General features: G+C 52.0%; 1 protein-coding gene across 1 annotated transcript; it reads right to left on the bottom strand.

Moving 5' to 3' along the window:
- Positions 1–1,944: 1,944 nt before the first annotated feature.
- Positions 1,945–7,776, bottom strand: SENP8 (SUMO peptidase family member, NEDD8 specific). Its single transcript, XM_059823987.1, has 2 exons — positions 7,743–7,776; positions 1,945–2,665 (listed from the first exon to the last, which is right to left on the bottom strand). Exon 2 carries the CDS (start codon positions 2,620–2,622, stop codon positions 1,984–1,986), a length of 639 nt encoding a protein of 212 aa, XP_059679970.1. The 5' UTR covers positions 2,623–2,665; positions 7,743–7,776; the 3' UTR covers positions 1,945–1,983.
- Positions 7,777–11,343: the final 3,567 nt, after the last annotated feature.

Here is an 11,343-nt window from a genome sequence, read left to right as displayed (position 1 = left end):
TAAATCAGCCCGTATGGCCTCCTTGCTATTGCACAAGGTGCTGGCGGAGTTGTCCCCAGGCTCGCTGGTTCTTCAAGACCGATTTCTGCTCGGTTTCACCCACTGCAGGGCGCAGAGTGGCTGCAAAACCGCTGCAAGACCCAAGGCTCTGCCTGGGAGTCACAACCCTTGCGGTCGCGACACCATCACGCAAGAAACCGTGGGGCAGCGGAAGCCGCCGCTTGTTAGCAGGTACCTACGCAAAAGATGGGACGATGCTGACAAGCGCGTGGTTTGGTTTGAGTTTTATTCCGGACCCGGGAGAAAGGCAACCTCCCGCGGTGGCAGTGATGTTGCGCCGGCGAAGCCCCACGTGAATCTCCTTTGATGAGCGGCTCGATGCCGTTTTGGCTCCGTCCTGAGTGGTGGGAAGGGTTTTCCAGGGAGGGCTGGTGCTCAGAGGGATGCCCTGGCCCGCCGGCTGTTCTCCTGTCTGGGCAGCCTAGGAAGGACGGGAACGACCCCGACCCTCATTTTGCCGCTCCGCTGTCTGTGTGTGTTTGCTTGGGTGTTTCGGGAGAGCCTGGGCTGTGGCTACTTACCTTCTTCTCAGCAACAAGGGAAATTTAAGACCTTCCTGCAGTTCATCACCTCGGTGCTGTGCTGGTAAACACACCGGCAGGGTTGGGCTGGCAATAAGGTGGGTGAAGAGCTCTGGGTTCAAAATAATCCTTTCCCTGTTTCCGAGGGTTATATTTAACCTGGATTTCCCTCATCCAGTTGGTGCGCCGGGGTGCAGTTGCTCTGCCAGACACCACCTGAGTGACCTCTTTGCTTCTCATGAGGTTAGAGATTACTTCTTATCCTGCAACGACATCTCATGTTAATTTTTATTTTCCCCACTGCTAAGCCTGTCTTTTAACGAGAGGATCTGCTCTGAGATCCCAGCCATCATCCAGCACAGGAAGAAAAGCGTTTCGATTAGAAGTGCATTAAGGACTTCTTGGGCTTCAAGGAGACCACAGTTATCTTTGGCTTTTATACCTCAACCTCTGTCCTTTTGTTCTCCCTGGTGTGTTCTTTATCTGGAGTAACAGAACTGGTTTTGTGCTAGAGGAAGCAGCGACCGCCTCGTATGCTCCGAGTGCAGCGAATGCTAACGAGGGTTGGGGAGCGCTGACGAACCCTCCCCGAATGGAGACGACCTAAAATTGTAATGAAAAAAGCCAAGAACTTCAAAGAGTGAGTGTCACTTTTCATCTCATTTAAGTATCCTTTCCTAGGATTGGGTTTCTCAGCTTCCTATTAATCTTCCAGCAGTTCAGAGTCGGGTTTTAATTTGTAGTAAGAGCAAGCAGGGGTGGGGGACACAAAAAAAAAAAAAGCTATCGCCATACAGCCTAGGAGCACTATCTGAAGAAAACCGATTTTCTTTTTGCCCCGTTCTTTAATCAGTCCTTTGGAGTCTCGTCTTTTGACATCAGCATCTCAGCGTCAGGTTTTCGGGGGTAAAAATCCTTGCTGCTAAATCCTAAACTGCTCAAATACCACTAGCGGGAGGCACAAATTAGAAATAGCCACGATAAAGCATTCGGGGGCTTGGTTGTAAAGGGCATTTGCTAAACCCGGCTTGGAACAGCAATGCCCGCAGCCGATTAAAGCCACCTAACGAGGGCGTGTTGCCTGCTGGGCAAAGGCGGAGAAGCCTCTGTAGCAACCCGTTTTGCCACAGCGATTAGTGTAAAAATTCAGCATAGAGAGGAGGATTTCTTTGAAAGCAAAGTGACTTTTCTGGTTAGAAGTTTAAAGGCCAGCGATTTCTAGATAGGACTAAGGCTTTTCCAGGAGGGAACAGGGTGTTTGGGGGGGCGTAGCCATGCTGGAGGGGTTACATTCTTCTTCTTTGGGACAATCCTGCGCATGGGCATCTCCCTCAGGCACTGGGGGTGCTGCCTCGCGGACGGAGAAGGCAGTTTTTTGGGCGGGGCTGGAGCTGCATCTCGATCACTTCTGTGCCAGTTCTGTGACGAGAGCTTTCCACTCCGATCTCTTCTGCGTGATGTAGGAGGGGGTGAGGAGCTGCAGCAAAGGCTCGGGCCGGCCCCTGAAGTATCCCTGACACAGAGCCTCCGCGTTGCAGATCACGTACATCCCACAGTCATAGCTGTTCTGCTGGGCAGGCGCCTTCTCCTCCACGAAGGCTGCTTTGCCCCCTCTTTTGGCCAAGAAGGCCTCCAGCTTCCCCGCCACTTGCTTGGCGTGGACGGAGTTGCATTTACTGTGGGAATCGTAATGGGCGAAGCACTTTTTGTCCCTGAAATAAACCAGTAAGCTCCAGTGGGTGCCCCCAGCGACCTGGTTGGAGTTATCATTGATAGGCAAGAACACCAGCTTCTTGTGGAGAAGGTCCAGCGGTTGAAGGAATATGGCTATTTCTTCCTGACTAAGGGCACATTTAATGAACTGAGCCACTTCGGGGCTGATAAAACAAACCTGATCACTAAATTCTTGGAACTGGTGGTTGGCGAAGTACTCGAAGGCAAACCCGATGATGTGGTCGTTAAGCCAGTTTGGGGGCTCCAGCAAGGCAACGTCCGACTGCCTCAGCAAACTGTCCATGTAACTGAGAACAACGGGGTCCATCCTGCGCAGGTGGGGGCTGCAGCACTCCAGGAGACTTCAAAAGCTGAAACATAGAAAGAGAAGATGAATTAAGGAATTGGATCGCACTGGGGACAAGAGACAGCGCAACAAACATCTCGAGTTCCTTCTCAGCAAGCGGTGAGCAAAAGCCCAGGTTTCCCAGACGGATATTTGAAGGACCGGCATTCGAACCATCTGCCAGATAAGCAGACAGAGGACATGCAGCTCCTCATCTGCGGCATGTGTCGGGTTGAGCTGGGCTCTTCTGCTGCTCTAGGAGCAGTGCATGGTCCGATTAGATCGTTATGATCTTAACCTCAAAGCAAAGTGATTTCAAAGCAGTTCCTGCTCGGGAACTGCAGGCACGCCTTCAGTTCTGTGCTTCGCACGGAAACGGTACGTGATCTCGGAGAAGTCGGTTGGTGTTTTGGTGTTTCAGTGTTTCACCTGCACAGTGACAATCACTGTAATGCTTTTCATCGCTGCTATTCCTTAAATAAAAGTCTTGTCGGGGCTGTCTGACAGGCATACGGTCCCTTTCACCTAGCAGATAGTGCCACAGCTCGGTGCCAGACGCATGACCTGTTCCAGGAAAACCTGCTGGCCCGCCAGCACAGGAGGCAAGGCGGCGATGAGTAAAGAGAAGCAAAGCAAAACAAGATCACAAACAAACCAGTTCCCTACCGTGGGAATCTTGAGGACAACTCTCTACCTAGCCGGGAGAGATTTCAGTAACTCCAGTACCACTGAAGCTGGGTGGTCTGCAAAATACCTATAGTTTTTCAGCTCAGGTTTTAATTTGCCAAAATTTTGCTTGCAAAAGGAGAAAGCGCTCGCGGGTACGCTGAGGGGTGAAGATCCCTGCAGGTCTCCACTGGTGATGTCCACCTGCGAACAGAAGTGACCGGTCATGCCGACCCACTCTATCCAATCTTTTACTCTGTTATTTGTCCAGGCTACGTTCTTTCCTCTTAATCTGTGCCTGCTTTCCACAAATAGAGACCGCTTATCCTTAAAAAGGCGCCTGGAAATTCAAGCAGACTGTAGCACCCGGTTCTCCCCACCCATGTGTTTGAGGACGTGCTCAAGGGACTTCAACAGGTCTTCCAGGCAAGACTTCTCCCAACTCCTTTCCATTTATCACGTCATCTGAGTATCCACTAATTCTGGTCTTTCTACCAGTCACATAATTCCTTTTCAGAAGCTGTTGCATTTGCTGCCTTCGCATCCCGGGGGGATTAAAGTGTGTTTTAAGAAAGCGGTTGCACAGCACGCTAGGAGGTGCTACTCAATAGACAACACGAAATACTCGCTGGCACCAGACTAGGATTTAGGAGGAGATCTTCCAAAGAGAAACTGTTGATTTAAACCCCCTATATCCGCCCCGCTTTTCCTTTCACTCTCGCGTCCCTCAGCCCGGGCTCCTCGGCTGCTGTGATGCACCATCAGCCCCCGACGCTTCTCTCCTTGCCAGGACAGGGCTAAAAACACCGGAGCTTGGGACAGTGGTGACGTGGAGCTGGTTTGGCCTCACCCTTCCCCCATCTGTGCCAAACGCAGCATGAAAACATCTTAGGATTTCTTAAAGCACCGTGTGAAAACTAATAACGATAAGATCACTTTAATATGATTCACTAGAAATGAGACACTGATTATCCATTATGATAGGGGGAAATTAATAAAAAAACAACGTGTTGTGTTGTTTACACGTTAGGAAGAAGTAGATTTGTGCTTCTTATTGTGATGTGAATCATGAAAAAAAATCCTTCCCGGCCAGGTATGCATAAATTAAGAGAGATTTATCTCTACATCATCTTGGCAAGGACACATCGCATGTGACTTGTAAATAACCGAACGGATGAAGCATGCTGCATGTGTCATACGTCGGAAGGAAGGGCCAAGGTAGAGTATGTAGGGTTTGAAAAAGCTAATAACTATTTGTGTATCGCTGATAGATGCGAGACATGCCAAGCAGCAAGAGTCACTGAAAAGGAAGGGGAGCAGTCATTGTTATTTATACTGAGCCAAACACAATGGTATTTGGACACGCTTCCTACGGTAATGAGCTCGAACTATTTCCAAGTTTGTGGAGCAGATCCTTTGCGACAGCCTGCAGTATAAAAACAAAACAAAAAAATTCTAAACCAAGTCCCAGCAACTCCATAGCATGCCTGAATATAGTCTTGTTTAAAGAGCTGTTCATCCTGTGAGCCTAGAAGCGACTGGTTTGCGGGTTTAACAGGGTCACTGCTGAAACACTTTTTGCATGTGCTCATACAGTGCCCCGACTTTACTGCATGATTTTTCTGCTTCGTCTTCTCCTAGAGATGTACGAAATACAGCAAATAGCTTTCCACTCAAGTCCAAATGGGATTACAGGGTAGGGAAGGAAGCGTGCGTCCTGTATTCTGTTAATTTTCCGCTCTGCAGAAACATCGTTTGGGTTCTTTCGGTTGAGGAAAAAAAGACATTTGGCAGCTTCCTACAGTCAGGAAGGGAGAATGGTTATAGCAAATGCTTAATTGCCACTAGCTACTACTTTTAATTTTATTGCCATCTGGTATTTATGAAACTGCTTGTGAGTTCTGCAGGATGACTCACCGTGTGCAGCGCAAAGCTTAGAGGAAAACCCTTCGCAGGCTCGGACGCCTTTCAGAGCCACTTAAGGTAAGCGGCGAGGACCGAAAGAGCGTAGTGGAGCCATGAAAAGCCATCGGAGAGGTGGTTTTGTTTGGGAGAACCTCCTCATTAAAGCAAAAGATGAATCCGCAGAGAAGCCGGGAGGTGGATCTGAGCACCTCTGGCGTTAAGGGGTGTTGAAATCCAGTCGCAGATCGCAAGCAGCTCTGCTCAGACACAGCCGGGATTTGCTTCCTGAAGGCTCAGGCACACTCTGTTCCGAAGTTTTCGTAAAAATAGGAATAAATAGTGACGCAGGCCTGGAACGTTTGTTGTAGGTTGCCAACAAGAGCCTTGCTCGTTCATTTTATTTGCATATTAGTAGTTGGAATTTGTGCAAACTCTCTGTAATGCTCACCTTTTCGGAGGGATATTCATCTGCCCCGTTTCGAGCGCCAAGATGAGAAGGCCGGGGAGAGAAAAAGGAGCATTTTAATCAAAACGTCGTCAAGCCAACCATGATGAAACCGCCCGTTTCGTTTATAGTTTTGAAAACGGTGCTGTCTTGCATCAATGTGGCAAGAAGTCAAGTTTCTCTCATCTCTTAAGTTATAACAATTTAACAAATAAGCCGCCGGCGTTAGCGCAGGTTTGATCCACAAACTGACGGGACTCCTTCGTGTCCAGGATGCGAGGCAAAGCCTGCGTTTTGTAATGCTTGACAAAAAAACCCCAAACCTATTATTTTCACAACATTAAAGACAATTACCTTCGGCATGTAATTGTTGCCTTGCACGCTGAAGGCAGCACTTGAGAGCCAGGGAATGAAACTCCCTAGTAATTGAGCGTAAATAGGCAACGAATGAACAAAGAGAGCATAAATTAAGGATGATGAATCAGATTCCTAAAGTCTATTTTAATAAATTAAAGATGCTAAGAACATCCAGGGTGAGTATTTTGAGGTGCCACATCACTCAACTCCTGTACTAAATTTAAAGAATATGGAGGCAAATACAAAAAGCCACCTGAAAAACAAATTATTCGGACTTTACCGGGAGAGAGTAGGAGGGACAGGGAAGTTTTTGGCAGCTTGGCTGAGGTCTTTGGAACGATGAAGTGTAAAAGGCCCCACGATTTAAGCACCAGACCATTCCCTTTTACTGGAAATACAGTTTTTAGACACCGTGTCAGCGTTGTTAATGGTAGCAAGATCAGATGAGGAACATCAATTTCTATTTATCAGCATGAGCTGGGCTACCAGCACCTCAGTCTCCGTACTTAGATCGGTCTCCTAACAGAGCCAGAGAAGAAACTCAAGCAAAATTAAACAACTAAGCCAGAAAAGAAGCGTACTCGTCTACTTTTCTGTTAAATATAAGCAATCTCTTCATAGCCTATAGATGATAATTCCTGTATGATACAAGAAGAACGCCTTTGCGGGTTCAATAGGCCCTGGATGCCAGACTCAGAAGAAAACATTCATCGTTTCTGTACGCACAGACGATGCCCAAACCTTTCCATTCCCGACAAAATTCCCCAAACCAGATGTGGGCAGCTGCTCTACGCAACCAAACTCCAGAACCCTGCTTTGTTTCACAACACCTCGCAGGGCAGTAAACTAAAAGCCGGAGAAACTACACCAACTGCTACTAAATCATACGCATTTTGCTCCCCAGGATGGGGTTGGCCAAAGCATGAAGTTTAACAGGAAAAAAAACCCAGCGACCTGAACGCTTGAGGGTGAGATGCCACCGAAACTCTCCCAGAAGTAACGACGGGCAACTCCTCAGCTTGGTTCATCGAAACGATGTTAAACTGGACGTCGACGGATCGCGTTCACCTACTTTGAGAAAGAGTTTATTCAAGAGAGTAGCGGGAAGGGCCGGGAGGGAATATCGTTTGCCTGGAAGACCTAAAGGTCGCAGGAATTTGGTCACGAGGAGGAATTTGGTCAGAGGAACGGATTTGGGTTGTCATTGCTCCGGCGTCTGGGTAGAGCGACGTGCTCGACCCCGAGCTTTGCGCGGTGGCTGGCAGTCGGTGCCGGTCGGGGTCGAAGCACGTGAGCAGCCCCCCGGGAAGAGCTCGCTCGTCCTGCTGCTGCTTCTAAGGAAATAAATGAGGATTCAGGGGAGGGGAGAGGGTTCGCCCGGGCTGGCGGGGCCCGGGCCGGGGTCCAGGCTGGGGTGGGGAGCGGGGCCTCGCCCGGGACCAGCCGGTACCGCTGCTCCCTGAGAGCCCACCCAGGCCAAGCGATGCCCGGGGCAGCCCCAGCTCGACAGCCGGTGCCGGTAACGCGGCTCTATATTGAACGATTTTAACTATTTTCCCTCAAAACGCGCGTTGAAGGCTCCGGGCCCGGTGGAGGCCGGCACGGACCCCCAAAAGCTGCGGCCTGCGCCCCCACCGGGTTCGGCAACCACCGTCGGGGCCCTACCGACACCGCTGTTGCCGTGGCAACGCCAGTCGGGCCGGGCCCTCCCCGCGCCGTCGCCGCTCACCTGCCGCCTCATAGCCCGCTCACCCTCCGCGGCGCCGGCACCGGCCGGTTGCTGCGCGCTGCCGTAAAGCTGGCAGCGCCGCGTCGTAACGACCCGGCGGCCGCAGGGGGTGCGCAGGCGCGGGAGGAGGAGGAGGCGGGGGCACGGCCTGAGGGGCGGGGCGATAAGTAGGGCGGGGCGATAGGCGGGGCGAACGGGGGCGGGGCGGGGCGCGCGCCTGTCTCCTCCTTCCCGCTCCCCCCCCCCCCCGCCCCCCCCTGGCGGCGCGCGGGCGGTGGCGGGTGCGTGAGGGAGGCGCGCGCGGGCAGTCGGGCAGCGCCCGAGCGGCGGCGGCGGCGGCGGGAGCGCCCGTTCCTCCCCGCGGCCCCCCCCCGCGCCCCGACCCCCGCCTCAGCAGCGCCCCGCGGGAGCCCCCTCAGCGGCGGCGGCGGCGGGCGAGGGATGCGCCGCGCCCCGACCCTCAGGTGAGCGGAGCGGAGCGGGGGCCTCGGGGCGCGTCTGTGTGTGAGGGGGGAGCGGCGCCCGCGGGCGGTGCCGCCGCTCGGGACCGCGTCGTCCCCCCCCCCCCCCCCCCTCAGCGTGAGGCGATCCCCGTTGGTGCGGCGGAGCATCGCCCGGTGCCGCCGGCGGGAGCCTTTTGTTCGGCGGAGGAGGGCGAGTCCCTCCGGTGGCGGGGGGCCCCCCGCGTTCCCGCAGCGGGTCAAGATGGCTGAGCCCACGCGAGCTTCGCCCCCGCGCGTGACCACCGCCCCCGGCGCGCGGGGCGAGCGGCGGCCGCAAGGTGCGGGACGGCTGCGCGGCGGTCGGGTCCTGTCCGCGGGGCCCGCGGGGGTTTCCCCACGCGTGGGAAGGCTGAGGGCGGCGGAGCTGCGGGTTTTTAATCCCCCGCTGCCGTTTACACCCATTTGAGGGTGGGTCGGAGGCTCGAGACGTGAAAAAAATCAGCCTGGGGGGGGGTGGGGGGGGCGGCTTTTACCTCCCTTAGTGTTTCCAGCGTCACCAGTGGGGCTGTGGGCTGGTGGCATCCCCCTCCCCCGCGTGGGGAACCAGCCCCGACGCCACGATGATGGGCACCGCAACGGGACCGGCTCGCGGTTGGCACCGTCATCTTTGGCAAAGGAGCTGCCCAGAGAACGAGATCGGCGTTAACGATTCCCACCTTCGTCTTAACGAGATATTTCTGGGTTTTAACGCAGTATTTGAACCCACGGCAGCTCGCTCCCCGGCGCTCCGGACCTTTACGGGAGCGCTGCTCCTCCGAAGGTTACAACAGTTGATATTTCTTTCTGGAATTTTCCTAAATGTAGCCAAAACAGCCTTTGCTTTATCCCCCCCCCCCGAATCCTCCGACGTGACTCGCGGTAGAACCTGCCGTAAGTTCAGAGCCGGGCGTTTTGCCGCCCTTCTGCTTATAGATCGGCTTCGTCCTTCTCCGTTTACGTTTTCATATCCTGAAATCAAGCTGAGATTAATAAAGTCGGGAGCGTGAGCTCAGCAGAAATCATGGCTTTCACATCCCTCGCTGCAGCGCGCGTTACCCTGCCCATCGGCGTATAAAAAAATAATCACGTAGCGGCAAAGGAAGGAGGAGAGCGCTGCTGCGGGGAGAGAAAACAGCGCGGCGTTTTGCTAAATCGATAACGAAGCGCTTTAATAAATCTCTTCGTAAATAGGTTAGTAGTTGGGGAAATGGGTTTCTGGCTGGCTTGAGTGTTTTCCCAGCTCTTTTCCCCGGGGAGCGCTAGGAAATGACAGGGGAGCCGTAGTCTTCTCGTCTCTCCTGACTAGACGTGCGTGGACGCGGTGGCGATGGGCTGTGAATGCTTAAACGCAGCCTTGCCGAGCTGAGCTTAACCGTGGGCGCCAGCAAACTCCGGTTGGGGTTAGAGAGGCTGCGTTATCGCTGAAGAGCATCTTCTCTTCAGCTCGCTGTCCTGGAGTCATGCGATAACCACGATTTCCCCTACGTCTTTTGAGTAAATTCATCCGTTTCGGTGACTTTTCTCATTCTTAAAAAATTATTTTTAATTAAAGTAAGAGGATTTTCTTTGTGTTTTTCCCTTACGAAGGCTCTCCCAGCCTTTGCTCTCGCTCCTGGCCGTGATTTTTTCATCCCCCAGACCCTTTTGGAAGCTGTCGGTCCGGCTGCTGATGGTAGGGAAGGTAATTCAGCAGCCCTGGCCCACGACTAATAAGCTTTTCTTTCCTGGGCTATCAATGATAATGTAACTTTATATATTTTTATTGATTTATTGCAATCAATAGATAAATCCGGATGGCTTTAGAGATGTTGCATCTTTAATGAAAGGCCTACGATCCATCAATGGTGCCTCTGAAACATCCGAAAAAAGGTTTATTTGAATACCCTGATTATTTTTTAAAAAAGCATTAAAATGTAGACTCAGCTTTGCAGAGCGTGCCTCAGAGTTATTTCTTCTGTGCATCCGCAGCTCCGGTTACGATTTATAAAGTTCACATTTTTTACCTTTTGTTCTTTTCTTTTTCTTTTTTTTTTTTTTGGGTGGGGAAGCTACATTTATAAAATTTAAAGTTATCAAGCGGCCGACGTGACAGCTGCTGTTGCAATATCTTTTACAAACACCATCACTTGTACGTGCCGCCTAAAACTCAGACTAGCAAACCTTTGGGATCCTTTGCTAGAAAATCTAACCATCTGAATGTTTTCTGCCTAAATTATTTTTATCTAGGATGTTCATGGTGATTTTAGCGAGCGTTCATCACGTTTGCAAGAAAACCTCTGAGAATGTGAAGCATGCGAGGTCAGGCGCTGGGGAAACGTGAAACCTGAGGTTACCTGTGCAACCTTAATTTAGCCTGTTTCGAGGTAGGGCTGTACTAGAAACCCTAATCGCCCGTGTACGCCGCTTGATTTCTGGAAGGACGGTATCCGGCTCCGGACGAAAGAACGGATCGCTCCTCCCCATCGCCCGCAAGTCAACAGGGGGAGTACTGGGAGCACGGGGATGGTGCTGGTCCCTCCGCTGGTTTTGCGGCTTGGCACCACCACGCAGCTGGTGAGGAAGACCGGGGTTCACTGTTACAGCCTTGGGACCAAGCGCGCCACGTAGTCCTGAAGCCTTAAATACCTCGAGTCTAGCAAAATTGCGAGCGAATGTGATCCGAGAGTTTCTAAAGCTATTTGGGGTGGTTGTTTTTAGTGGACGTAGCGTGGCCATTTTCTGCCAAATTCTAGTTCTCGCTCCAAACCGTGCGGCTTTTGACAGCGATTCCTTTAAAAATACATTTATTAGGGAGAAAACAAGGTCATTGAGCCTCTTGAAGCGTCTTAGCTGGTCAAACCCGATTTCAGAAATTCCTGCGTCCCCTTGGTTTATAAATAAAATGGGATTGCAGTGCCACTTGCGTTCAAAATACTCGAGAAGTATGAAGGCAGACCGAGCGCCTGAGAATAGCTGCCGTCTGCGGGAAGAAACCCCATCATTTTTAGAGGGGTTGTTTTGCTGTCGTGTCACCCTGAGGTTGAAGGCACATTCGTTACGTAGTTGATGAAGCTCCCAGCCTGGTCCTGGAGTCTGGCTCCCCAAGACGGTCTGGGTGCAGGTTTCGGCTTTAGAAGATG

The sequence above is a fragment of the Gavia stellata genome, chromosome 13 (genome assembly GCF_030936135.1).
Source record: "Gavia stellata isolate bGavSte3 chromosome 13, bGavSte3.hap2, whole genome shotgun sequence".
NCBI lineage: Eukaryota > Metazoa > Chordata > Aves > Gaviiformes > Gaviidae > Gavia > Gavia stellata.
Note: the sequence above shows the minus strand (reverse complement) of the source record. Positions and strands in the feature narration are given on the sequence as shown.